Source organism: Phalacrocorax aristotelis, chromosome 17 (assembly GCF_949628215.1).
Source record: "Phalacrocorax aristotelis chromosome 17, bGulAri2.1, whole genome shotgun sequence".
NCBI lineage: Eukaryota > Metazoa > Chordata > Aves > Suliformes > Phalacrocoracidae > Phalacrocorax > Phalacrocorax aristotelis.
This window is the reverse complement of record NC_134292.1, coordinates 8,724,573-8,752,441: the sequence shown is the minus strand read 5'-3', so window position 1 is coordinate 8,752,441 and position 27,869 is coordinate 8,724,573. Positions and strand designations below refer to the sequence as shown.

The following is a 27,869-nucleotide window of genomic DNA, read 5'->3' as shown; positions in this document are numbered from 1 at the left end:
TGGGCTGCTCGAGGCTCCATGGGGCCAGGGGCAGGCGGTGCTGCTGGGACCCTGACCACACCAGCTGCTGGCCAAACCCCGGCTCCAGCCCGACCTCTGCTCTGCCCAGATAGCTGAATCGGGCGCTTCAGAGCCACCTTTAAAGAACTCACATTGCCTCCGTGTCCTGCCCAAACAGGCCCTAATTTTAGGGGTGAGTCCTGGGCAGGAGGAACAATAAATCTTCAGGCTGGGAGATCTGAATCAAACATTTATTTTCCTACCCCGACTCAATTAAATTTTCTGGTGTTCCCACCTTCGCTTTGAGCTCTTGGATCTGGCTTAGGAAATGTGTAAATTTATTTTAATTCTGCTCTTAAAATGTAACTGCTGGGAACTCCGACAGGAGGGTCAGATGGTGCCTTTCCTTGCCCTGTTTGCTTTCTGGCATCCAGCTGACGCTCCAGCCAGCGCCGAACGAGCCCGGGAAGCTGCGAGTCCCCGCTGGCCCCAGCTGGGCTGTTTGTTCTCTGCCAGGCACCGAGCTGGGGAGAAAAGCAGCATTTTTCCTCCCTCTTTCAAATTCCTCTGTTCTGCCTGACTTTTCTTCTTCATCGGGAAGTAGCAGAGCCACGAGAAGGGGTAAGAGCTCGCCCCAGCTGCCTGGGCTGGCTCCACTCGCCTCCAGTGCTGGTTAATGTTTTTTGCAGCAGGGGCCGAAGGGGCGGCTGTGCACGGAAGAGGAGGAGGAGGAGGAGAGCATCGGAGGAAGGCAAGGGCCCCACGGCCATCGCGGTAGGGAAAGCCAGCCCGGATCGAGCCCCGGCGGTGAGTGGAGCCTGCAAGTCGTGGCTGTGGGTGGTGGGAACCTGCCGTGGGCTGGCCGAGAAACTCCTGCGGGTGTCGCGGGATTTCCCGAGCGGGAGTTCGCAGCTTTCCTGGGCTGCGGCGGGGACAGCGGGTGTTTTGGTGGCTGCATGGCAGCAAGTGGGGGATTCTCGGTGGGGTGAGCTCCAGGGTAGCCCCCAGCCACAACCCATGGCTTGCATAGGAGGGGGTGGCGCTGGCTTGTGAGGGCCTGCTGCACCCCCCCACACTTGTGCACCCAAAACCATGTGCCTGGTGCAAACCCCGAGCCATGTCCCTGGCCAGCAGCCCTGGATGCAGGGGCTGGGGTGTCTGCAGGCAGGATCTGTCCCTGTCCCCCACCAGCAGCCATTGCACTGCCCTCTTTTGATAAGGAGTAAACCTTGCACCTTCGTTGTGGCCAAACAGGCTCCTGAAAGAAGGAAAAAAAAAAAAAACAAACAAAGAAAAAGTGATCCCTGCAAGCGTGAGAGAGCACAGGCGTTGCCATGCCCTGTGCGTTTCCAAGCCCCTTTCTTAAGGGGGGCCCCTTTGAAGGGTGTTTGAGACTGCACATGCATGCAGCAGGGAACCCATTTCCCTGCTGGAAGGGGGTCCCAGCAGCTCACGCAGGGACTTGGCGCAGGGCTCACTCCAGCCAACGCGAGCCGCTCAGCCCCTTGCACAGCACCCAGAGATGCTGCTACCACCGAAACGGTGGTGAGCCCCCGTGCTGGCCGGGGTTCCCCTGCCCATGCCAGAGGGGTGTTTTGGGGATTTGCAGGTGGAGATGTCCTACATGAGCTGCGCTTTGCGGGCGGCCGCCCCCCGCCGCCTGCCAGCCCCCTGGAGAAGCCCCCAGCCCTTCAGCAGTGCGACGGGCCCCACGGCGAAGAAGAGCGTCCCATATCAGAAGACGCTGAAGGAGGAAGGCTCCGGGAGCGGGAAGCCCAGCCGGCCTCCGCCACCTTCAGCCGAGGTGGTGGTGGTCGGGGGGGGCAGCCTGGGCTGCCAGACCACCTACCACCTGGCCAAGCAGGGTGTCACCAGCGTCGTGCTGCTGGAGAGGGACCGCCTGACCTCGGGCACCACTTGGCACACGGCCGGTGAGGCGGCGGGCACAGCGTGGGTGCTCCCTGGGGTGGGGGCGGCAGGCGCGGGGATGCCCACGGCTCGGGATGTGCTGTTGCGCGTGGAGCGGATCGTTGTGCAGGATGGCTCCGAATGTGCTGCAGAGCTTTGGCTTTAAATGGGGACAATTTCAGGGTTTCTCATTTTCCTTTTGGCGTAACTTTTTGTTAAGAAAACATCCGCCAAATTTTCTGTTTTTTAAAAAGTTTTACATAAGCACTGTGAAAACTAAGCAGTTTACTTCCATGCCTTTTGTTTTTTTCCTTTTTTAGGTCAATTTTCTTTGGTGGGGTGGAGCTAGAACAGGTTAATTCAATAAGCTTTTTTGAGGGGTTTTCTCTTTCGGGGTACTCTGCTCCAGAAACCCTTTTATCCCATTCTTTTAATGCCCAAAGGAAATAGAAATGGATGATTTGTAGCTCTCCGACGTCGCCAGGAGATGGAGCAAGAGCCCCGGCAGGGTGACACACGCCACGCGTGGGCCCCCTCTGCATCCTGCAACGGATGCATTGCAAACCCGCGGGCTCTGTGTGCGTGTCTGTGTGTCCCCAGGTCTGCTGTGGCAGCTGCGTCCCAGCGACGTGGAGGTGGAACTGCTGGCCCACACGCGGGACGTGGTCAGCCGGGAGCTGCCGGCCGAGACGGGGCTGCACACGGGCTGGGTGGAGAACGGGGGGCTCTTCATCGCCTCCAACAAGCAGCGCCTCGATGAGTACAAGAGGCTCATGTCGGTAGGGGGAAGCTCCTTGGTGTGTCCCCCCGCCGGGTGGCGTTTATCTCCTGCCCACGGGAGCGGGGCTGGGGGGTCCCAGGGCTGCGGAGCCCCCTGGGTCTCCAAATAGCCCGTTCCTCCCAGCCTTCCCACCCAGAGAGCTGCGGGTGGCCTGGGGTGGGCTTCCAGAGCAGCCTCCTGGCTTCCTGCTGAAATCAAGCAAAATGTTGGCAGAGTAGGCAAAATTAAATCCAGCTGTGGGTTTTTGCCCTTTCAGGTAGTGGCAGCATCATTCTTCCAGCTGCGCGGGCAGTTTGTATGCAAATATGGGACCATATTCCCTGACACCTGTGCAGACCATCCCACCCCATGCTGGATTTAGGGCTTTTCTTGGGGCAGCAGCTGCCTCATCTGGGAGATAAACACATCCTGGGGGTCTCCCCCTCCTCCAGCAGCGAGTGATGAGCAAAGCTTCTGTTGCCTGCTTGAGCTCCCCGTTTTCTCGTCCGGTTGGCAGCTGGGGAAGGTGTACGGCGTGGAGTCCTACGTCCTGACCCCGTCGCAGACCAAGGACCTGTACCCACTGATGAACATTGACGACCTGTATGGCACACTGTATGTCCCCAAGGATGGCACCATGGATCCAGCTGGTACCTGCTCAACTCTTGCCAGAGCAGCAACTGCCAGAGGCGCTACAGTAGGTCCTAATTAGTAATTACTCATTAATGCCTGTTGACTCTGGGAGGAGATTTCATCCTCTCCCTTCTCCATCTCCTACTTTCCCACTGGAGCAGAGCTGCTCCTGCAGCATCAGGTCTTTGCCCAAGAAGGGTGTTGTCCTGTTTGGCTTTGATGGCTGTTTGGGTCACAGCAACAAAGCTGGCAGGAACCATGAGATCTGGAGAAAATACAGGATGAAAAAAAAAGACCTTTAGGAGCAAGATGAGGCACCACCCAAGGCAAGTTCCTCTGGAGAGCAGAGGTTTTAGGGTCAGGTAACCCAATGCACTCCTCAAGGCAGGGACTACCAGCCTGTCCTTGGTGTCCTGCTTTGCTCATGTGCATGTAAATAATAAACATCCTTTGCAACCGCATGTGCACAGAGCAGCAGTTTAAGTCTGCAGATGAGGAGGGTTATGTTGTTATCAGCAGCTGTTGGGAAAGGGAGATGGCCATTGCCAGACTGCTGCTTAGATTCACCTTTCCCAGATTTGGGGGCTAAATGTCAGGTGAGCCGGGTTGTCCCACCGCCCTTGCAACCCTGCCGTGACTCTGCTACTCTTCCTCTGCCACCAGATCATAGAGAACTGCCCGGTCACCGGCATCCAGGTCAGAGCTGATGATTTCGGCGTGAAGAGGGTGTATGCGGTGGAGACGGCCCACGGGACCATCCAGACTCCCTGCGTGGTGAACTGCGCAGGTACAGGGCGCAGAGCACAGCGGGGAAGGCGGGGGGACCAGGGCTGCGGCCGCAGGGCAGGGGGTGGCTTTGCGTCCCGTGAGCCGGAGGGTCTGCATCAGTCTTTGTCCCCCGCACCTGGCCGCCACCCCCTGACCGCGGCAGCTCTCTGGTGGGGTGTGGAGGATGGAGAGGTGCTCAGCGCGGGGCTGCTCTCTCCGCAGGTGTGTGGGCGCGAGCCCTGGGCCAGCTGGCCGGCGTCCACGTGCCGCTGGTGGGGATGCATCACGCCTACGTGGTGACCGAGCGCATCGAGGGCATTCAGGTCAGTCCCGGGCAGCTGCAGATGGGCTCCTCTGCTCTGGAGGGCAGCGTGGGCTCCTGCGCCCCCGCACGTGGCAGGGTGAGATGGGACAGACCCCCCTGGCACCCCTGGATTTGTGGGACCCACCCCTAATTCCTGCCATCAGTGCAAGCCTGCGCTGCCGGGCCAGGCTCCGCAGGCACCCAGGGAAGTGCACACCCAGCAGCTTCTCCTAACAGGACCATCAGACCACCTTTAATAGAGTTGTATTTAATATTCAACAATGTTATAGCTAGCAGGATAATTGTCTTCATTTTTTTTTTCACCTCAGTAGAATTATTATAGGGTCTCTGATGTGTTTGGTGTCTGATAGCAGCGTTAATAAAGATGCCAAACACTTTCTGAACAAGCCCCAGTCCCCGGCAGGCAGGGGTGTAGCTCTCCAAGCATTTCTAAACTCTCCCAAGAAACCCGTTCCTGCCGTCCGGCTGCAGAGAATTGTTCAGGAGTCGAAGGAGACTTCATTCACTCAGGCGCCAGGGCATTGAGAGTGACATGTTATTTAGCTTCTATCCCACTGACACAGGCTGTGTCTGACTTTCCCATCCAAGGTGCCTCATTTTAAAAAGTGCTGGAGTCAATGATTGCATTTATTTACCAGTAACTCCACCGTGCCGTACAAACACGGTGCGAACGAGACTTTTCAGAGAAGAGGCTGCAGCTTGCAGACCCTGGCGCCTCCTGTTCAAGCCACTGAATTCCATTTGTCAACATGAATTGCAGTAGGCCCTACACCAAACCCTTCCACGCCATCTAAATGTTTCTCTATCCATTATTCACGAGAACAAATCCCTCATTCTTTGCGCACTGCTGCCCACGTGTTGTGCCGTTGCATCCTCCTGCGGAGGTGGGTGGCAGAGGAGTGATGCTTTCCAAGCTGGGATCAAGCCCAGCGGCAGCTCCCCGAGGCACCCCCGGTGCTGCCTGTGCCACGGAGGAGCAGCGGGAGAGCCGAGGCGCTGCTGCCCCGGTGCCCGTGCAAATGCCCCCACAGCTGGAGTTCACCAGCTGCTAATTAGGCAGGATTTGTGCAAGACTCGGCTTCCAGCTTGGGTGCCTGGGCTCAGGGCTGGCAAACAGGCGTGCTGCCCGCAGCATCGCTGCCTGCCTAAGCCACTTTGCCCGTGGTTTGGTCACGTTTGCTAGAGCTGACCTGGCTGCTTCTCCTTGGGGCAATATGGGCACCCAAATTTCAGGGCTGTGGGAGCACCCACGGAGCCACTGCTGCTCCCATCCTTGGTGGGTCACTGCTCTAGGCACCGGCGCTGTGCCCCAGAACCCCAGCTCATCCCACTCAGCCTCGCTGGGGCAATGTCGGGGTCTCCCCACGGCTCTCAGCCCCCCCTCACCCCTCTGCTCTCCCTCCCCGTTTTTCAGAACATGCCAAACGTTCGCGATCACGATGCCTCGGTGTATCTCCGTCTCCAAGGCGATGCCCTTTCCGTGGGTGGATATGAGTCAAACCCCATCTTCTGGGAGGAGGTGAGCGGTGCCGGGAGGTTTTTTCTGGGGGAACAAGTCAGGTTTCCAGGGAACCCACTGTGGAGGGGTGGGCGCAGGCATGAGTGCCTCGGCTCCTGTGGGTACCAACCTCCGTGCGGCCGGTGGGGAACGCACAGGACAGCGTCTTCCCTTTGGGTCTGTCTGTGGTGCAGATATGAGATGCAGAGGCAGCAGGAAGGAGGTGAAAAGGCTGGGCTGGGGGCATTTAAAGGCCACTGTGTGGTCCCTGCCCTGCTGCATCATCCCTTTATCCCGGTGCAGGTGTCTTAATTCGGGCTCTGCCCAGACCTTTGGCTTGGCTGGGCTGTTTGTGTAAATCCAAAGAAACCAGAGTCTGCAAAGCAGTCTTGATTTTCAGTGGTCTCTGAGGCTGCCAGAGCTGAGAGGTTCTTACACCCTCAGTTGTACTCTATTTTGCATCCCAATTCCTGTTTCCCACATTCAGGTATCTGAAAAATTTGCTTTTGGCCTCTTTGATCTGGACTGGGATGTTTTCATGCAACACATTGAAGGTGCCATCAACAGAGTACCAGTGCTGGAGAAAACGGGCATTAAGTCCACTGTCTGCGGGCCAGGTAATGCGGCAGCGGCGGCACCGTGGCGGCCACGTTCCTCCAAAGATCTTGCTGGAGGCAAGGGGAGACACCATAACCTGGGGAGAAGAAAAACTCTGAATGCAGAGAAAGCACCTGTGGTCTGGCTGCAATGGTGTCATCTTCCGAGGGGTGGCATCCCAGGCTCAGCCTAGGTGGAGAAATACCCAGGGAGCTTATTGCCTTGGTCCAAACTGGGGGTGGCTAGCACAGATTTACAGCCGATGTTGTGGCCACTGGACTGGGGAATTAAGGGGAGGATTTTTTTTCAAACAGTGGCCACTATTTTACCAAGTGTTATCTTACGTGATTATTTTTGTTACGTGCTTCTGGGCTGCTGACATTAGATTTACCCAGATGTAAATCCCAGGCTGTCTGGTGTGGAGCTAAAGACCATAGCATTGATGCAGTGGAAGCTGGAGGTGATGGCAGCCACCGAACCTGAGCCCTGCACACTTGGTTTGGCCTTGAAATCCACCACGTGCTAAAAAAAAAAAAATCTTAAAAAAAAAAATCCCTTTTTGCTGAAGCACTTAAAGAGAAACCCTTGAGGCCCTCGGGGAGGGAGCGGTGCTGCTGTATGAGGGGAAGGTAGGGCTCATCTCCTGCCCTGGAGCACATAAAACATGAGATGTACAAGGTGGAGGTCTTGGCCCTGGGTACGGTGGGTTTGATTAAACAGCGGTGTAAGCAGAGCTGGTGGCCTCCAGTGGGGAGCTGACTTCTTATAGATAAATATCTAGTATTTATAGTAGACTAGTGTAATTTCCAAAGGGTCTGCGCTCCTCCTTTTCTACTTCTTGATTTAAACCAGCAGCTGGTTTGCTTGCGACAGCTGAGTCACACTGGGCTGGAACAAATAGCAAACGCTCATCCTTTCTGCTGCACGGTAGATATTGCACCAGAACAGCTACTAGGCTGTGCTTCAGGCACGGGGGCGAAAGCAGACCAAATTGGGGTGGTTTAAGCCGTTTCTGCTGTGGCCGCTTATCCAGCCCTACAGCTGAGCGGGCCAAGGTCCCGTGTGAGTGCTTAGCATCCACCCCAGTGCAAAGTCAGCGGGGCTGGCGTGCGCCACTGGTGAAGCGGAGGTGCTTTGGGTGTTGCTCCATTAACGCAGTGAATTTGTAGCCTGGAGTATGGGTACAGGGATATTGGCATGAAATAATCTTCTGACTCTCCTCTTGCCTTCTCCTGAGCACCAAGATCTTGGGAAACAAGCTGGGCATGGCTGGGCAGGGGAAGGACCAGACTGAACTCTGTCTTCCCTCTCTCTTTTTACGTGGATGGATGAACCACCATAAAACAGGGAGGAGGATTGCACACCTCTGTCAGGGTGACTTGCTCTGACCTCCCTAGCAGGGATTTGCCCAGGGGCCGTGGTTGATAGCCCTATGGGGAGCAGCAGCTGGCAGCATGAGCCATCATTAGCACTGGAGCCTCGGGCGACATCAGCAGCAATCCCTCAGTGGAGTAAAGTAGCTTAAATTCATGAAATCTCCCAGCAGAAATCGATGAAGGTGAAAAATAGTCATAAAAATGAGATATGGCCCAGATGTTGAAGAGGCAGCGAATGGGTCTGTGCAGCTTCCTTGACTGGGGGAGTGGCAGAAAGAGGCTGCTTCGGCCGCTGCAGCGCCTCATGCACCTTCTCGTTGGGGATTAGTTCTGCTTCACAAGTTTTCAATCTAAACTTTAAGACCAAGGTCCTTCCCCTGCAGTGCGAGCGTGCAGCGAGTGCTGCAGAGCTGCCCAGGGACATAGAGGGCACAGTTAACCTGAGTCTGGGGTCTTGATGGTGCAGGGACAGACCGTGCAACTTGCAGGGCTGCAAAGGAGCTGCCTTATGCCACCAGAGCCTGCCTCTGACATGGGCAGCACGATGCGCATATATATGTGTGTGTGCATGCATGTGAGTATACTCCTGCAAGCTTCTGAAGCAAATATACGTGTATATCTGTATGTGTATTTGCTTCAGGAGCCTGCCCGAGACCCCTGCCTGATGCTGGGCATCTCAGTAGCAGGAAAGCCTTCCCTTTGGCCTCTGCTGCCTGGGTACTCTTGGAGAGAGGCAGGTGGGGGATGCTGGAGCTGAGCTGAGATGCTGGGAAGCGCTCAGTGTTGGTCCAACTCTGGCTCTCTGGGAGCAGGATGAGGCCATCATGGGAAGTCTTAGGAGCCCTGCTCCTAAAGAGCATGATCTGTCTCCAAAACGCCTGCCCGGGCCTTGCTGGCACATGCCCCTCTCTGTCTTGCAGAGTCGTTCACAGCCGACCACAAGCCACTCATGGGGGAAGCCCCAGAAGTCCGAGGCTTCTTCCTTGGCTGTGGCTTCAACAGCGCCGGTAAGACAGATCTGTAGGGATCACACCTCAGGCATCCCGATGCGGGCACTGCATCCCAGGCAGAGCCCGGCATCCACAGCTGTGCTTGGCCTCCTGGCCTCATCTGGGTCCTCGCCTCTTCCCCCAGGGATGATGCTGGGAGGCGGCTGCGGGAGGGAGCTGGCTCACTGGATCATCCATGGGCGGCCAGAGAAGGACATGTACGGCTACGACATCAGGCAAGTCACCCCGGCTGCCCCAGCTCCCTGCGGGCTCCTTTGCTCACTGCTTCATCCACGGGTGGTCCTTGGGGAGGGGTTTCGAGGCACAGCCGGATGCTGGCATTGGGAATGGGTGTCGGGCAGCATCTGTGCCACAGCCTGTGTCCCTCTGAGGACCTGAAATCAATTACACTCAATGGCTTTAATGAATTTACTCGTGGGGTTTATCTCATTTGCCTCATCCCACTTCTACGCAAACAGCTTCCATCAGACACGAAGAGACTGCAGTGATGGGAAAGGACAGGGTAATTATGTTTGGGTTTTGTTGTCGTTCAATTAGTGCCATGCCTAATATCTAAGTTAATAATCAGGGGTGATGATTTCAACAGGAGAAAGATTATCTTCCCCCCCCGAGCTCTGCAGCACAAGATGGGCCCCAAGTTTTGACTGGCAGATGTTGGCTGTGTAATTGCATTTTTACTTGCTTGATTATATTTGATTGGGTTTGGGCTTTCGTATAGGTCTGCTAGCAGCAGCAACCACCTTGTCAGGGACAAAGCTTCTAAAACCATGTTGCTTTAGTGGCAAAGCTGGTAAGCCCCCCATTGCCTTGGGCTGGCAGGGGAGTCGCTGCTGGTGCCTGCAGAGGTCAGCAGGAGATGCCTCCAGCAGCCTTCCTCCACCAGCCCTGCAGCCAGGCCAGCGATGGGCCAAGCCGGGAAGGAGAAACCCCGGGCTGGGCAGGCACCCCTGCACCGTCAGACAGGCAGGTTGGCACAACCGCAGCCATCGTGGGGCTGACCTGCGCCGTGGGACCCCAGCCCCGCTCGGACAGCGGTCGGGGGCTTTCCAGCCCTTGCATTGGATTACCTGAGCATCCCCCCTATCCCATCTGCCCTGTCATCAAGCTGGTGTCAGTCCCGTTTTTTTTTTTCTTTTGGTGGTGATTACTAAGCTCCTCTTTAAATAACTCATTTTTCTGCACATTTAAATATTTATCCTCTCAAAACACTCGCTTGTAAATATTTCATCTGGCAGCTGTTGCTCCTCTTGCTGCTGTCAAAAATTCAGAACATCAGTGAAGGGGCTGGGGCTGACGGGCAGCTGGGGGTGCCGGTGACATGCCATGTGTCACTTGGTGCCTGTCCCGTGCCGGCAGAAGAGGCAGCTGCCCTCACAGCCCCCTTTTGGGGAGCTTGGCTTGCACGGCTTGCACCACTGCAGGGCTTGGCCCCGGTGCCCTGCCTCTCCTCTGCACCCAGGCTGCAGGGAGCGAAGCTGAAAATATTCTTTTCAAAGGCCCTGTGGGTGACATTTTATGTCGCCTTTCGCCTGCTGCCGTCCTCTCTTCCTCCAGAGCTGGGGGCTTTGGGCTGGGGAGGAGCTGTTGGTAATTCAGAGAGCCGTGCTCCCCTGCCTGCCGAAGCCAGAGGATGGGAAAGGTGCCACCGGCGCCTGGGGCTGCTCTCTGTGAGTTATAGGTCTCTGGTAATAATAACCTGAGCATGTTGCTGAGCTGGCACATTCCTTCAAGGAGCTTTTCTGTTTGAAAAATGAAAATATGTCAAACAAATTTAAAATGCTTGGGGTTTTATTTATCTTTCAGCCTAAGGAGAATTGGATGAAAAATGTGAGGAATGTCCAGGGCTCTTTCCTTCATCAGGGCTGTGTTAAAACCCGGGCTGTGTGCGAGGCATGCCCTGAGGCTGGCCCCACGCTGGAGTGGAGCAGAATTAACCTCAAGTTTCTTCTTTTTCTATTTTACCCCCTCCAGCAGGGCTGTATGTCGCTCCCAGTTGCTCTGGGGTAGGTGCAGGGAGAGTTGCTCTGGAGCAGAGCTGGGGAGCTTGGTGGGGGCTGTGGCGAGCACCAGCTCTGGTGGGCAGCGCTGCAGCATGGCCAGCACCAAGCCCCGCTTGGTTCTTTTCCTCTCCGATCCATGAAAGGGGTGCAGGAATAGCAATTTTACACCACAGCAGCTGCATCCATAATGGGGTCTGGCCAAGAGGGCCGTGCCCGGGTGAGGAGGCACCCTGTGAGCCCACGGGCTCATCCGGACGGCCGCCCTCTCCCTGCCTTCCAGGAGGTTTCACCACTCCCTCACTGACAACAACCGCTGGATCCGGGAGCGGAGCCACGAGTCCTATGCCAAGAACTACTCCGTCGTCTTCCCCCACGACGAGCCTCTGGCGGGGCGCAACGCGAGGAAGGACCCCCTGCACGAGGTGAGGATGTGCACCCCAACCTGGGCTGCCTTCTGAGGAGCGGTGGGAGACCCTCACAGCACCCTTCCAGCAAAAAAGAGGTGTCAAGGAGTGGCTGCAGCCGTATTGCTCCCTAAAGGGGTGTGCTGCATCCTTACTCCCATCCATCCATCCTGGGAAGGTCCCTGCCGAATCCCAAAGCTCACCAGCTGCATGCTCCGAGGGTGCTGGCACCATGGACAGTTTAATGGTAGAGATGCCGAGCATCCTCCTAAGATTTAACTTAGTAGATATGGCTTAAGAGCCCGGTGATTGTTGCTAGGCAGGACAAAAGTGGAGAGAAGGGCTCAGACACTTATTTAATTCACTGCCAGTTCGGCTCGGGGGCAGTGGGGTGCCAGATCTCCTGGGCGCCCTTGCCATGCCTCCATCACAGCTCAGCAGCAGCTTTTTCTCCCCAAAAGAGCATCTTGCAATGCAGAGCGAGGCCGGAGCACAGGGAGGGATGCAGAAAGAGTGGGGAGCAGCTCTGTCCCCATGGAGGCAGTTTTTGCCATCACCCCTAAGTCCTGCTGGTTTTGCTCCCTGTAGCTGCCAGCCAGGGCTTCTCCCTGCTCCCACCTTCGCCAGCTGCTTCCTTGCACAAATCTCCATAGGTGAGTGCTTTCAAGATGCAGCATTTGAGAAAAAAAATTCATTTCCAGTAGTTTGCTGCAGCAGCAGCATTGCAGCTGCCGTGACTCAGAGTCCCCAAAACACCCACTGCTCCCGAGATGCTCGGGAAGACCTGGGGCCAGCCCCAGTCCCAGCCCCAGCAAGGAGCAGCCACATTTCTTGAGCCCATTTCTGCCCATCACTAATTCATATCACACTATTTCTCTTCTGATGGAGAGCAGAGGCTCAAGCAGTAAAACAGACATCCCTCCCCACCATCCCCCGGTGTTTGGTTGACAGTTCAGTTGTTTTCTGTCACCGAGGATGCAATTTATTTTTTAATAGCATGTCTAATAAGCGATGCCCATTTGACTGACAGCCTGGTATTTATACATGCAGCTCCAGAACATGTGCTGTGTTTTATAAATAGGCGCTGAATCATTTCTGAGATGTTCAACAAAATCTATTCTTTTCCGAACAGAGGCACCAAACAAAAATATCTTAATGGATCCCCAATTAATTGCATGCAGAGAGATTTTCCTGAGAGCACAGAGGAGGAATGAGAAGGTTGCCATGTAAATCTTAAATGTTATTATATAATTACTCTTGTAAACATCAGGGGGAATCTTGCTCTCTGGATTTAGTTAGCATCTCTCGGTCCACAGTTCTTGCACCATAGCACAAGCTTTGGGGTGCACAGCTGGGCTGCCAGACTCCTGCCCATCGGCTGCCGTCGAGGCAAATACCTTTTTTGGGGGGGGGAGACAAAAATATCAGGAGTCTGCAGGCAGCTGGGGTTTGCCACTGTTTTAAAAGACAAAATGCAGAGCTGATTTTGGCTGCTGATAGCGAAAGCCAAGGCGCCACAAGTTGGGTCTTGAGCATGTGCTTGGGGAGGGCAGCCTGGGTCTGCTCAAAAAGCAGTGAAAAAAAGCACCTTTTTTAAACCATTTGTTTCCATTTTTGTGGCTTTGCTTGCATAGGAGCTGCTGCGACAGGGCTGCGTTTTCCAGGAGCGGCATGGCTGGGAGAGGCCCGGCTGGTTCAGCCCCGGGGGAGCAGCCCCGGTAAGCATGGCATGCATTTCGGGGGGCGATCAGCCTGGAGGGTACCAGCTGTGGCTGGCACATGTAGGATGTGTGTCCTGGGCGTGCGATATGCTGCAAACAGGTGTATGCCCCCAAAAAAGGGTCCACAAAATCTGTTGGCTTTAATTCACTATAAGAGCAGTAAAAGGGATATCCGTGTGTGGATGTTGTGTGTGTCTGTCTGCCTGTCCCTCTGCAGCAGGCAGCATCTGCCTGCAACGCCCCCAAATGACAGGCACTCATCTCACCTCTATATATTGAAGAGAGCAGCGGGCAGGGATGCCAGGGAGGGCACCCATCACTGCAGGCAGGGATGCCAGGGAGGGGACCCATCACGCAGGCAGGGATGCCAGGGAGGGGACCCATCACTGCAGGCAGGGATGCCAGGGAGGGGACCCATCACTGCAGGCAGGGATGCCAGGGAGGGGACCCATCACGCAGGCAGGGATGCCAGGGAGGGGACCCATCACTGCAGGCAGGGATGCCAGGGAGGGGACCCATCACGCAGGCAGGGATGCCAGGGAGGGGACCCATCACGCAGGCAGGGATGCCAGGGAGGGGACCCATCACTGCAGGCAGGGATGCCAGGGAGGGCACCCATCACTGCAGGCAGGGATGCCAGGGAGGGGACCCATCACGCAGGCAGGGATGCCAGGGAGGGGACCCATCACTGCAGGCAGGGATGCCAGGGAGGGGACCCATCACGCAGGCAGGGATGCCAGGGAGGGCACCCATCACGCAGGCAGGGATGCCAGGGAGGGCACCCATCACGCAGGCAGGGATGCCAGGGAGGGCACCCATCACGCAGGCAGGGATGCCAGGGAGGGGACCCATCACTGCAGGCAGGGGTGCCAGGGAGGGGACCCATCACTGCGGGCAGGGGTGCCAGGGAGGGGACCCATCACTGCAGGCAGGGATGCCAGGGAGGGCACCCATCACGCAGGCAGGGATGCCAGGGAGGGGACCCATCACTGCGGGCAGGGGTGCCAGGGAGGGGACCCATCACTGCAGGCAGGGGTGCCAGGGAGGGGACCCATCACTGCAGGCAGGGATGCCAGGGAGGGGACCCATCACTGCAGGCAGGGGTGCCAGGGAGGGGACCCATCACGCAGGCAGGGATGCCAGGGAGGGGACCCATCACTGCAGGCAGGGATGCCAGGGAGGGCACCCATCACGCAGGCAGGGATGCCAGGGAGGGCACCCATCACTGCAGGCAGGGATGCCAGGGAGGGCACCCATCACGCAGGCAGGGATGCCAGGGAGGGCACCCATCACGCAGGCAGGGATTCCAGGGAGGGGACCCATCACGCAGGCAGGGATGCCAGGGAGGGCGCCCATCACGCAGGCAGGGATGCCAGGGAGGGGACCCATCACTGCAGGCAGGGATGCCAGGGAAGGGACCCATCACTGCAGGCAGGGATGCCAGGGAGGGCACCCATCACGCAGGCAGGGGTGCCAGGGAGGGGACCCATCACTGCGGGCAGGGGTGCCAGGGAGGGGACCCATTACTGCAGGCAGGGGTGCCAGGGAGGGGACCCATCACTGCAGGCAGGGGTGCCAATGAGGGGACCCATCACTGCGGGCAGGGGTGCCAGGGAGGGGACCCATCAGCACAGCCAGGTCCTGCATGGACCTGCTGCTCTCCTGGCATGGGGTTAATGCAACTGGGAGCAGCCCCTCAGCTTCAGCCTCATGCTGTCTTCCTCACTGCCCCCATCCTCCCGCTTCCCCCCCAGGTTCTGGATTACGACTACTACGGCGCGTATGGCCAGGAGCGCCACAGGGACTACACCTACAACCAGCTGCTGGGGGACGAGTACACCTTTGACTTCCCCCCCCACCATGACATCGTGAGTAGGTGGGGGCATCCTCCCCTGCCTGAAACTGCTGGGCACATCTGGAGCTGGGGGGTTAGAGGCAGCAGAGCTCGTGCCACACCACCATTCGGGGGGGAGCTGGTGAGGCTTGGAGGGGAAGCAGCGAGCTTTGCCCAAAACTGAGAAAAATGTTCCAAAAAGATTAAGAGAAATGCATGGTCCGTGCTCGGAAACCTCAGCGGAGAGGCCACAAGAATTTTACTGCTGCTTTCCTAAGTGAAAGAGTTGAGACTAGCCTGTGGGAAAAACTCAGTTTGATAAAATTTAATTATTGATAACTGCCACTGGGTTAGTAAGGTAAGGAAGGGGGTTGAGCATACAGGGTGGCCTGTCAGGCTTTCTCCATTTAATACCTGATTTTTCAGAAGTGTTTTGAAGCTGTACAGCCTTTGAAGGCACCAGGAGAGCGTCCTGGTATTGTTTCACATTACATAAATAGTTTTAGTGTGTGTCTCCTACTGGGGAGTGAGAATATGGCTCAACTTCAGCGGTGTGTTTGATTTAATTGCAGATCAAGAATGAATGCTTAATGTGCAGAAATGCCCTGGCTCTCTTCGACATGTCTTATTTTGGGAAATTCTACCTGGTTGGTCCTGAAGCAACAAAAGCGGCAAACTGGCTGTTTACTGCTGATGTGAGCAAAGCACCAGGTACCGGCACAGCCCCCTTATTTCAGCTGCCCTGGGAGGATGCCCTGGGAAATCACATCTTACAGCAGAACAAATGGGGGGGGACCCAAAGTGGCTTTTATTTTAAATGCTGCTTTTGCAGAGGGTATGGGAAGTGTGTGAGAGCGACTACTTTCCCTGTCCTCACCGGAGGCTGATTCTGCTCTCATTTACACAGGGGCAAATGTGCTCTGAGCTGGGGGTGAGAGAGGGGGCATCTCGCCCGCTGGCTCCAGCTGTGGCTCACAGCTGGGGATGTGATGGGTGCTGGAGTAAATCAAGCACAACCCTCACCAGCCGCGGTTTGCAGGGGGAGAAGCTGCCCTCTCCTCCGGGGCTGGGAGGCAGCTTATGGCATTTCCAAGGATGCAACTTCAGCTCCTCACAGAGCTCCCAAGGGGAAGAAGCATCACTGCTCTCCCCCTCCTGGTGCTGGGACGTCCAGTGTCGGTCAGGGCTTACCCAGGCAGTGGCAGCTGATGTAACGATAGGACAAATTTCCCTGATACCCATCTCCCTCTGCCGGGGCCGGGGCTCTGTGCCGGGGCTGGCTGATGGGCAGCGGTGCCCGTCTCCTTCCCCGAGGCTCGACCGTGTACACCTGCATGCTGAACAAGAGAGGTGGTGTGGAGAGCGACCTGACCGTCAGCCGGATCAGCCCTGGGGACCCGGCCTCTCCCCTGGCCCCTGCTTTTGAAGGTAAAAGCCCTCAGCACAGGGATGCTGGAGTCGGGCGTGTTTCTGCAGCCGCTGTGGGGCTGGGGGGTGGATCGCTGGCTGGGTTTACCCTCCTGCAGTTCAACTCCCAGCCTTTCCTGCTGCCTTTTTCAGCTGTGTCAAAGCATGCAAAGATCTTTCCAGTCCCAGGAAGCCACGGTGGCTGGTTCAGTCTGAGGCCCGCCAGCATCTCCTCCATCCCCGCCACAGTCGGGGGGCCGCAGGCGCAGGGGTGATTGCATTTACCTAATGGCAGCCACCTGGCTTTTTCCACCTCCACCCCCCTGGTCCCTGTAACCCAATTATCCCCCTTGTCCCCGGGGGCCTGCACTGCTCATCGTTGTTATTGGGTTTGTCCAGCCCTGGCTGGCAGCTCTGACCTCTCCCCAAGTCCTTATCAGCTGCAATAAAGAGGAATTGAAACGGAGCAGAGCAGCCAGCCCACAGGGCAGAAGTGGCATTAGGCAGCAGCAGCGAAGGAGGGCGCTGAGCTCAGCTCCGGCAGCGCTGCCAAGCACCGTGCCTGGTGGTATCCGGCTCTGCCAGGGCTGCCGCCACAAGGCAGGTTTGCACTGGGATGGCCGGTGCCAGCGGAGCCCCGTCCCCACGCAGTGTCACCCTCAGAGTTGCTGCGTGGAAGGGACCAGCCCTGCAGCGGGTGGTTAGGTGCTGGTGGGCTCTTCCCTCCCTGTGGAATCCTGCATCCCTCTCGTCTGGGGCACTCACGGGGGGGGGCAGAAGGGTGACGGGAAGCAAATGGCAGAGCTGCAGGGTTTGTCGGGCAATGGAGGAGTTTAATTGCAGCAAAGTCTATTCTTCCAACTACAGTAGGTGGCTGCACTTATTATCGTTATGACAGATTATCAGAGAGCAATTTTGTAGTGGCAGAAAAGACAGAGAGAAGATTGATTACATATTAATCAGCTCACAAATCCCATCCCTGGGGATTTTTTCCACCCAGGATTACTGACCAGATGAAATTCCTCGTTGTATACAGTGCAGCCCCTGCACTCGTTATGGCCCGGTTGCTCCCACCTGTAGTTCCCAGCTCCCTCCACACTTTGGCATCCGCTCTGTACTGGGACAAAAGAGCAGATGCTTTTGCTGGTGTTCTCAAGGGACAAAGAGTTTTTTCGCTTCCCCGTGATGCTCCAACGGCGCAGGCACCTCCAGGGCTTGAACAGCTTTTTTAAACCTTTTTTTCTTTCAGGTTTTAATGGTCATTTGGTTTTCACTGTGCTGAGCCCCACAAAAGGCAGCATGGATGTTAGCAGAGCCCCAAAGCCCTCCCTTACCCCAGCGCTACTTAACCCCCCCTTCCTGGCAGTCCCCCTGGGCTGTGCAAAGTAGAGAGGCTCAGGGCTGCAGCTCAGCCTCTGGAGTGCAAAACCAGCCCCGAGCTGAGCTGGGCATCGCCCCCAGCCCGTTGGTCTCAAGCCTGAAAGGCTGCTGGGGATTGTCTTCCAGGGGATGGCTACTACCTGGCTATTGGTGGCGCCGTGGCTCAGCACAACTGGTCGCACATCACCACTGTGCTGCAGGACATGAAGCTCCAGTGCAAACTCCTCGACGTCTCGGAGGAGCTGGGCATGATGAGCATCCAGGGCCCCCTGAGGTGAGAGCGGGGAGAGCGTCGTGGCCGCCTCCTTGCACCCTGACCATGGAGGGTTGGAGGGAGGGATGCAGGGACAGATGGAGGGATGCCTCAGACGCAGGCCACGTCCCCATGTTGGGCAGGGGTAGGTGTGAGCTCCATGGCAACAGGCGATGGATGGTCTGGTTGGCACAACACTCCGTTTGCTGGGGAAATGGCATTTCTTTCAAGGCTCTCACATCATGGCATATCACCCACGTCAGCTCCCCTTTGGAGGGAGAAGTCTGTCTTGCCAAGAAGATGAGAAAGCAAGTTTTAGCGATAACCCTCAGAGCAGGCTGTCAAGCTGCAGCCTTTCACCGCGGCCACTTTGCTGTTTCCCTGCAGCCGCATCGTCCTCCAAGAAGTGCTCGACACCGACCTCAGCAACGAGGCCTTCCCCTTCTCCACCCACAAACTCGCCGTGGCTGCAGGATGCACGGTAGGACGGGGCTGGCCCTCCAGCTCCCAGGGATGTCTGTTCGCTGGGGTGACCGCCCACCAGCCTGCGCAGCCGAGCATCCTCTGCTAGGGAACCCTGGCAGTGGGCAGCTGCGAGGTTTTGTTGGGTTTTTTTTGGTTGGAAAAGGCCAAAAACTGGGGTGTTTTCCCTCCCATTTGATTGCTAGGTGCCAGCCTGCTCTCCCAGCCCACCCAGCAGTGTCGTAGCCCAGGCTGAGCTTGGGGAAAGGACATGGTGACTTATGGCTTTGCAGCACTGTCAGAGGAACACAAGATGCATCCTATGGATTAGGAGCAAGCACTGGTGCTAAAGAGATTTATCTGACACTCTAGATCCCCTCCTTTCCCCCCTACTCATTAAAATAGAGGGATGATATAGTGTAAAGCATGCCAAGTGCTGGTGGTAAGGGCTAGGCCGCCTGCAGAGCCGGTGTAGCTGATGATCACAGGAGAAGTCTGACAGCCTTAAGCTTTCAGTACAAGCGCAGATCATCCTGCATTTGCCCAGACTTCAGGGCTCGCGTCAGCGGTTATGCAAGAAAAGTGCAGAAATGGTAATGCTCCACGCTAACGCCTCGGGCTAAGCCGCTTGGTGTCACAGCGAGGGGCCGAGAAGCCCTTTGGGGTGTGATGGTGGCAACCAGCACGGCTGCCCGGCTTGGGTGCCTGGTGGGGAGTCGTGGGTGGGGGGTGCCGGCTGGCTCCTGCCCACGACGCATCGCCTGGAGAGGCAGTGCCGGTGCAGTGTTTGGCAGACGGAGGCGAGCTCGCTTTGCCTGCACTGCCTGCCTGCAGCGCTGCCTGCAGAGCACGGGGCAGGCACACGCACGCCGTCCTGAGCGCGACGGTCCTCGGCAAGCCGCGGGAGATGCACCTTGCCCAGGCGTGGCAGCGAGCACCTCTGCCGGGACACACGGTGATGGGTTTAACACATTATGTGGTATCTCTGAGAGGTGGCAAGGGAGGAAGGCTCAGCCTGAAGTGGTTTTGTGTCCAGAGACAGGAGCAAAGAGGCCGAGCAGTCCCTGGGGTTTGCTGTGAGGTTTCGCAGCACTGTCTGCTTGGTTGGACTCCTCTGTCCTGCCTGGTGTCGGGCAGTGAGAAGGATGCCTTAAACCTGTTCCCTGCCTCGTCTGGCAGAGATAAACGTGGTCTGAAGTTATCCCTGGGGAAAAGGCGGTGGTGGTAGTTCTTTGGGGAGTTTTGTCATGTGTGAAGCTGTGATTTAACCTGCTTGAAACACCCTAAATAGAAGAATTGGTGACCACAAAGTGTTGTTTTGTCAAAAGAGAAATGTTCTGGGGAAACATGCGACTGGAAAATTTTTGTATTGGGGGAAAATACTTTTGCAAGATTTACCCAAAGAGCTCTGCCTTGGTTTCCTGTTTTTGTTTACCTCACATAAAATATTTCTTTTTATGTTCCAATGCAAAAGAACCCCTTTGGAAGAGGGGGCTGAGTTTGTACCCCAGCCTTCCCATGCGAAATCCAGGCAGGCAGCGGTCCCAGGGCATCCCTCTCCTGTCCGGAGGAGCCAGCTGGCAGGAGAGACTGTGCCAAGCATTCGCTCTGGCTCTTGGGCAGGTGGGAGACGAAGGGGGGTGATGGGAGATGAAGAGGGTGAAGGTGCAGCAGTAAATCTTGTAAAAGGCAGCAGGAAAACAGGGAGCTGGAGGCAGGATGGATATTAGCAAAATTGGGTTAAGCCGCATGCGGACACTTTTCATTCAGAATTAAAGTGGCTTTAATTAGAATGCAGCTGGCTGCTGAAGGGATTGCTGCTAAATCAAATTAAGGCTTCTTGATTTGTGAGCAAGAGCCTAGCCAGGGTTTAGGGTGGTTTAACTAAGCCACAGGTTTTGCCCAACTCAGATTAACCCTCCAAACCATCACCATCAGTGCGCCCTGTGCTCTGGGTACTGAAAACCCACATTGTGTCCAGTGTCCCTTTGGGGGGGACAGCGGCACAGGGGACCCAAAAGCCAATCCGTGCTTGCAGGTTGTCCAATGCGCTGCGTTTCAGTCTCCACCGGTGAGTTCTAACCCTCCCCACGTCCTCCCCGTCACGCCGGTGGCAAGCTGGTAACATCTTGTAATAATCTACTTATCCCCTGGGAAAGGTGTATAAACGCTCCCATCTTCAAGAGTGCGATTAGTGTATTTGCATTTCGCTTCAAGTTTACAGAAAATAATCCGCTCCCGTGTGGAAGAAATAGCTGGTGGAAATGTTGTGGCTTCTTTTGGGTGTAAATACCCTGACTGTAGGAAAAAAGCTTTCCTGCCCAAGGGCTCTGGGCTGGGGGGGCACCCTGCCTGCTGCCGGGGCCACCCTTCAGGAGGTCTCCATCAGGCCCCCGCCGCACAATGAGCACAGGGGACTCCATCCCACGCCGAAATTAGAGTAGGAGGGTTTCTCAGGATAGCAGGTTGAAGCCTTCGCTGATATTATCGCCTTCCAGGGGGATTAAACTGAACCCACCATCTTTAAAAAGTTATCGCTGAGATTTTCATGCATTAACTCAGTAGTTGAACAAAATCAGCTGGAGTGAAAGGAGAGCTCCAGCAGGGTTAATGACTCTGGAAATTGCCGATTGGTTTGTGAGTTTATATATAGTGTCTCTCATTGTATTGAACAGCAGAGAAAGGTCCCCTTTTCAATTTCACTGCTGGATACAGGGTAAAGTTCAGGTTTTCATTTTCTAGAATACTTAAAAAGCTTTTGAATTGCTGCTGAAAGACTCAGGAATTGATGCTATTTCATAACTCCAGTTGAAATCTAACAGAAAAACCTTTTCCTAGGGGAATTCAGCAGAAAGTTGGCTGAAGCAGCTGAGCCCAGCCCTTGACATCCCCCTTGGCCTCTGTGGTGGGACGCACACCCCTGCCTGGATGGGTGCAGCCCCCAACCCCTGCCTGCCCACAGCTAATGACTGACACCCCAATTTTCCTGAGGGTACCTGTTTTCTGTGGTGTGCTGCTCTGCCTCACCACGCTGGCTTCCCCGGCACAGCAGTGGTTTGAGGGGAAGTTTCTCCCGGGAGTGACTTGCTCCTGAAAGTAAAGCACGCTTTAGCTGTGGCACCGACTGCTGGGTCGCAGGCAGGGCTAATGAGCCGGGAAGTGGCCTGTCAATCCCCAGGGTATCTCTTGCCATGATGAAGATGGTAGCTGGCTGCAGCAGCTTGGTCTCTGGCTGTTCTCTAATTAGGTGAGGTCTTTGTGCAAAGTGAAAAGCTTCCCCATGTGCTTTGCGTTTGAGCACCTCGAAAGGCGATTGTCAGACTTTGGGCTTCGCTGTGCGGTTGGGGCAGGGGCTAGGTGAGGCTCAAAATAAATTCCCAATACCTATTGTGTTCCTTCCTCCTCTCCACTTCTATTGTAAAGATTAGGTAATCTTAAGAGCTGCTTCAAACTCTGCTTGAGGACATTACTTTTGCAGCGCCGGTAGAGCACGGGTGTGCTGGGGAAAGCAGGGATGGATCTGGGTTCTCGGCCATCACCTGCTGGGTGTCCTTGCAGTGGAGAGCCCAGGCACCCCTTTGGTACTTCTGACTCTTGCTGCCCGTTTTGGGCAGCGGCCGCTGTCGTCTGTTGTTGTTTACACCCGAGATTAAAGAGCATAGCTGATGCCAGCTCCCGGCTGTAGTAAGAGCTCAGCAAATGGCAAGAGGCAGTTTCTGCCCCAACGACATCCAGAGCCAGCACAGGCAAGACAGCCCCAAAGCTGCTGAGCGTGCCTGGCCAACAGAACCAGCCTGGAAGTCTCTTCCTAGCTGAAAACTGCTTTATTAAGACTGCAGATCACAATCTGGTGTGAAACTCTTGAGTTAATCTCTCTCCCAAAGTGAGGTATGCATCTGCAGTTGATGTGCATCTGAAGGGAGGAACCAGTGGGGTTTTGTGGGGGAGGAAGTGGAGAAATCCAGAGGGATGAAGCAGAGGGAAATGCAGCTCAGACTCAAGGGGTATCTCCAGGGAAGGTGCCCAGGCTGCAGTGGCCTCAGCCAGGCTAGAAAGCTTTGGGTAATGCAGACTGTTCCAGTAGGGACAACAGGAGGATGTGGGCAAGCCTGGGTGAGAAGCTGGCGGGGGGGGCATGGGCAGGGCAGTCCCAGCACAGCCTGGAGGTCTTGCCCCTGGGAGTGCAGGCAGGCAGGTATATCCCCAAGGATGAGGCTTCCCCTGAGAAGCGCCAAGTCCTCTCTGCTGATCTGCTCATTCCTCTTTGGAGCTTCATGCATTTGGAGTGGAGCTCATTTGGCAGCAGAGAGTATCTCTTTGGGGCTCTACCTTCGCTGGGGTGAGCGGGGCATGGGTCAGGACACCGGGCTCAGTCCCTGCCCGGGAGTGTAGGGCCTTTGGGTGCCTCTGCCGTGGAGGCACCATGCCAAGTGGGGGATGTCCCTGGGGGACAGCAGCCACAATGTGCCCCAAAGCAGGACAGTCCTCCTGGGGCCCGGCTTCCCTGTCTGACAGGCTGATCTGGGGAGAAGCAGGGCTGGGGATGCCTGTGGGCTTTCTTCTGGCATTGATGGATCAGCAGAGGGAGACAAAAGCCCAGCTGGAGCCGGTGCATCATGTCTAACCCCAGCCCAGCTGGTGCAACAGCCCTGGGATCAGTGGCCAGAGGATGCTGAGCGCAGCCCCCTCTGCCCACTGGCCATCCCTCCTGGGCACTGGGTTTGAGGTGCCAAGCTTAGGCTGTCCAGAGATGATAAATTCAGTCTGACCCTGGCTTCGTGCACTAGGGAGAGCAAAGAAATGCCTTCCACCAAAGCAGAGCATTTGCACAAAGTTCCCGGGCAAGCCGGCTTTCCTCCCGCCGTGGCGGCTTGCGGCTCCAGAGCCTCTCCTGTGCTGCACAGCCCGGCTCCGTCCGCAGAGGTGTTTGGCGTCTTGCATTTCACAGGTCCGTGCCATGAGGTTGTCGTTCGTCGGTGAGATGGGCTGGGAGCTGCACGTACCCAAGGCGGACTGCGTGAAGGTTTACCAGGCAGTGATGGAGGCGGGTGCCCGGCACGGCATTACCAACGCTGGCTACAGAGCCATCGACAGCCTCAGCATCGAGAAAGGTTTCTTGCTTTCCTTACAACAGCACTCATTGCTTTGTCTCTGGACAGGGGACCAGGGCAAATGAGTTTTTCCCAGCTTTGAGGGCAGGTTAGTGTGACTGGAGGTCTGGCAGCTACTGGCGGCCCCAGAGCTCCTTGCTGAGACTTCCCCAATATGGGCTCCTCTTGAGGGTGCTTTGTCCAGGGCCAAGTGAATCGAGGGCAATGGGGTGTCCAAGAGGCAGAGGTGATGTCTTGGTCTCCTGATGCTGCTCACCATGGGCTTGCTACCGTCGCAGGGAGAGGCTGGGTGACTGATACCTGCTCTCTGTAGGGTACAGGCACTGGCATGCAGACCTGCGCCCCGACGATACGCCGCTAGAAGCAGGCTTAGCCTTTACCTGCAAGCTCAAGTCCAGCATCCCATTCCTGGGCCGGGAGGCTGTGGAGGCTCAAAAAGCCAAGGGCATCTTCCGCCGCCTTGTCTGCTTCACCACTGAGGAGTGAGTACCACTGCCGGGCTCCGCTCAGCTCCAGGCAGCACCCAATGCCAGTGGCCGCACCGGGTTGAGCACCTTCAGCCTTCCCCATCCACCGCTGCACCCGGGCGTGCATGTGCAGCTCAGTTGCAAGCTGGCTCGGCTGTTTTCCATGCTCTAATTCCATCTCTAATTTAAATCCCACTGCAAATTCCCTGCTGGATGTTTAATGGGAGCTGGAAATGGTGTGACAGGGAGTTGGTTTATCTTGTTTCACCCAGAGCAGTGGGAGGTTTTATAAATCGGGCTGGAGGGACCTTGCAAACACCTGGGATCAGCGCAGGGAGGATAATGAACCTGTGGGCAGCCGGAGCCCCGGCACATAGGCTGGCCTGGGGCAGAGCCAGGGTCTGGTCCCCCCAAACCCCTCTCCCCCATGGGGTCCCAACCTGGGGCTTTGCTGATGGCAGCTCTGCCTTCGCCTTGCAGGAAGGTGCCGATGTTCGGCCTGGAGGCGGTCTGGCGGGACGGGGAGGTGGTCGGCCACATCCGTCGGGCAGACTTTGGATTTGCCATCGACAAAACCATTGCCTACGGCTACATCCGTGACCCCGCGGGGGGCCCGGTGAGTACAGAGCCCCTGCTGCTGCCAGCCCCTGGGGATGGCTGCGCCTCCTTCCCCGCAGCGGGGGCTTGCTGGGAGGGAGTGTAACTCTTGTTCGGTTTTGAAGCCATATGCACAAACCCATTGCAAACCTGCTGTTGTCTGGGGAGTGAGACGGGGCAGAGGCTGGAGGGTGAGGGATGCCATGGCTCAGCGGTGAGGTCGGTCTCACCGGCTGTTGCTCTGTGTGGCCCCGGCAATGCTCTCCGGCTCAAGCGCTGCCTCGGATGTTAATTGCAACCGATTATTTAATTGCAGCAGTAAATTAACTTACATTATATGGAGCAATGGCCAATAGGCGCACAGCAGGCTCTTAATTAACTGTGGGAGACTCCTGGATAGTAAATCAGATGCCCTCATTAAGCAGCATGCTGTAGGCAGAGGCCAGGGAACCTGTGTGGGGACAGAGGGCTGTGGGTGACGTCCGCAAGGACCCTCCCTGTCGCAAACCAAGAGCAGTGCATATGGTCATGCTTTCATCCTCTTGCTTGCTTTGACTTTTAATTCTGAATCAGTGCAAGGCTCCCAGGTCAAGTGGTTTTGTGTTCCAGTTAACCCCTCCTCCACTGGGGGCCACCTTTTCTCCCCATGGTGAATGTTCCCTCCCTTCCTTTCCCCCTTTCCCGCTCTTGTCTCTCTCCTCTATGTTACATCTCACTCTCCCGGCCGCCCCCGCCTGCCCCAGGCAGTGTGACGGAGGCAGCAGGATGGAGGTGGCGGGGGGGGGACGGTCCCCTCCTGCCTGTGGCGAGGCACTGGTGCGGCAGAGCGGTGCTGAGCGCATCCCTGCTGGCTGCAGCTGTCACGCCGCTCTCCCTGCTTGCACACCGGCTGCGGGGAGAGCTTTGCTGCGGCGGCGTGCCGTGGGGCTGGCGGCGGGCAGCTGCCTGCTGGGCTTCGCAGCAACCAAAATGGCAACGGTGGGGAGAGGCACTGCGTACGGGTGGTTGTGCCGTGGGGTGCCCTGCCAGCTCCTTTGTGTGGCCACTCCAGCTGGCTACAGCCAGGAAGCAGCTTGTTAGGTAGATGTTTATGTGCAGCCCTCGTCTCCCCGCTCCCTGGGATAACTGCTGCTTGGTTTGGGCAATAATTGCGGAAGGTGGGGAGAGCTTTGCTGTGCAGGGAGGGGAGGGGGCTCGGGGGACCCTGCCCCACACCAACCCCATCAGAGTCTTGGTGCTGGACCCAGACCCTGCACCAACCCCAAGCCCTTGGAGGAGGGCACACAGAGCCCCCCTTTTAGCAGGTCGCTGGAAGCGGGGTGCCCAGCACAGCTGCTGGGCCTTGCTGTGCTGCATGTGGCCCTTGGGTTTCCCTCCCATGGATGTGGCCCTTCAGTGACTGGGTGTGGTGTTCCCCGGCTCCGGGAAGCAGGGTCCAGGGTGGGGATGTCTCTGCAGCAACGGGGCTAGAGGGTCAGAGGAGCAGAAGAGGTTCAGGGGGTGAGTTTGAGAGGAGAGAAACAAAAATTGTTTGTTCCTAAATCACTGACAATTTCCAGGTGATAAGAACACACTGGCGTTGAGAGCCCCCAGTCCTTCCCTGTGTGAGGTTGCCGCAGCCGCCGGCACTGCCTGGCAGTGGGTGAGACCCAGGGGCGGAGGGGACAGCTCACGCTCCTCATGCCAAGCGGTGACATCCTGGCTGTCACCGTGGTCCCCTCCTGCAGCCAGGCCTGACCCCGTTTGGCTGTGCCATTCCCTGGTTGCTCTGGCCCCTCTGGCAATTAGCCCCCACAGCCTGGCTGTAAGCGCACCGTGCCACTGAAAATATCCACAGGAAAAAAAAAAAACCTCCAAAAAAATTAAATACTGCATTCTTTTAATTTTTGTTTAGCTGAGTGCTTTTAAAAAAAAAAATCTGTTTTCCTCCTCTCCATGCATCCTCCTGGGATGGCAGAGCCGGGGTTTCTGCAGAAAGCATATCCGCGGGGTAACGTGGGAGCTTGCCCAGTGGTGGAGCTGGGATGCTGGCAGGGGCTGGTGCCCCACCGGTGCCTCGCAGCACCTAACAGAGCTTTTGCCGTGGCTCTGCCTTGCAGGTCTCGCTGGATTTTGTGAAGAGTGGCAGGTACGAGCTGGAGCGGATGGGAGTGACCTACCCTGCCCAAGCACACACCAAGTCCCCGTTTGACCCGGACAACAAGCGAGTGAAGGGCTTTTACTGAGAGTGCGGCAGTGCGGGGCTGGCGAGCGGGTGCTGCGATGCTGGGCTGGGGAGAGGGAAGCGGCCATTAGGAGCTGCCGACTGCATTCCCAGTCCCTGGGTGCCCCAGCTAGCTCCGGGGTCTGCAGGGAGAGCCAGGCAAACGTCTGCAGCAAGCTCATCAAGCAAATTTGGGTCAAATGAGAGGGAAAGAAGAGGAAGAGATTCTAAAGATTCTAAAGGTTTTGTTGCTCTGTTTTCTAAATGAAGCAGTACCACTACAGCAATAATTCTTTTCCATGGGTTAATTGGCCTGAAAACAGTGTTTTGCTCGACTGCAAATTAAGTGGTTTCAATTTTTGACTTTGCTGGAAGCCCTGTCCCCCAAAATGTAGTTTCACGCTGCTTGGAAATGAATTTTTTAAACTAACTCTGCTGTTAATACAGCTGTAGCCTCCAAACGTGCTGTCTCTCTGGTCCCTTGGGCTGCATCTGTCCCTGCTCTGATGGGCATCACCTTGTCCTGGCTGTGCCCTGGGGACCCGGTGCTGGGGTGGGAGTGCTCATGCAGGCCATGGAGGGAAGGGGCAGGGGGCCTGGGGCCATTGCCCAGGCTCACGCTGTGGATGCTCAGCCCATTGCAGGGTTCTTCTGCACTGCTAAATTCTTGGCTTTACCCAGGGCGTTTCCAGGCATGTTCTTCCCGTCTCTGCAAGCACAGGTTTAACCCTCCATCCCATCTTGCCCCGGTCACAGCCGGAGCTTTAGGTCCTGCTTTGGCAAAATGCATCCTTGTGGCTCCAAAGTTCAGAGGGAGTTTAAGCACCAACTTCTGTTACTTTCAGTGGTAATTGGCACATAAGGCCCTTTAAAAAATCAACCCTGGGGAACGAATCGTTCACTGCCTGCTTCGATTTTGTTTGTGGTGCTCAGTGTGCGATGGCTGTGCGGGAGGCGGGGAGGATCGGTCCTCCCCAGACCTGAACGATGACCGTGTCCATTTGTGGGAGGGTGAGCGTAAAGGCAAGTCCCAGTTTCTGGCTGTGGCAATGGGTGCCCAGGGAGCGCTGCCAGCCTGCGCCAGCCCCGGGTTTGAAACAAGGAAAATACGGTCGTGCCATGCAGCCCTTGATGCTTAACTGGGGAGACATTCTC

General features: G+C 56.5%; 1 protein-coding gene across 3 annotated transcripts; it reads left to right on the top strand.

The window, feature by feature from the left end:
- The first annotated feature begins 451 nt into the window (after window positions 1-451).
- SARDH (sarcosine dehydrogenase) lies at window positions 452-27,175 on the top strand. Of its 3 annotated transcripts, none has more exons than XM_075112504.1 (22): window positions 452-621; window positions 693-807; window positions 1,610-1,931; window positions 2,509-2,687; window positions 3,186-3,365; window positions 3,965-4,088; window positions 4,292-4,392; window positions 5,809-5,913; window positions 6,380-6,509; window positions 8,786-8,872; window positions 9,000-9,090; window positions 11,156-11,297; window positions 12,914-12,997; window positions 14,755-14,868; window positions 15,407-15,545; window positions 16,149-16,262; window positions 17,748-17,895; window positions 18,262-18,355; window positions 23,285-23,447; window positions 23,761-23,929; window positions 24,395-24,530; window positions 26,611-27,175. In XM_075112504.1, the coding sequence occupies exons 3-22, from the start codon at window positions 1,616-1,618 to the stop codon at window positions 26,734-26,736; spliced, it is 2,742 nt and encodes a 913-aa protein (XP_074968605.1). In that variant the 5' UTR covers window positions 452-621; window positions 693-807; window positions 1,610-1,615; the 3' UTR covers window positions 26,737-27,175. The 3 variants fall into 3 exon arrangements, with proteins under 3 accessions (XP_074968605.1, XP_074968603.1, XP_074968604.1); XM_075112502.1 differs by having other exon boundaries at window positions 690-807; XM_075112503.1 differs by having other exon boundaries at window positions 452-807.
- The last annotated feature ends 694 nt before the right edge of the window (window positions 27,176-27,869 follow it).

Coding starts and splice junctions, on each gene's coding strand:
- SARDH (XM_075112504.1), top strand. CDS start 1,616: ATGTCCTACATGAGCTGCGCTTTGCGGGCGGCCGCCCCCCGCCGCCTG. Junction 2,688..3,185: donor AGTACAAGAGGCTCATGTCG/GTAGGGGGAAGC, acceptor TCCGGTTGGCAG/CTGGGGAAGGTGTACGGCGT. Junction 15,546..16,148: donor TGATGTGAGCAAAGCACCAG/GTACCGGCACAG, acceptor TCCTTCCCCGAG/GCTCGACCGTGTACACCTGC.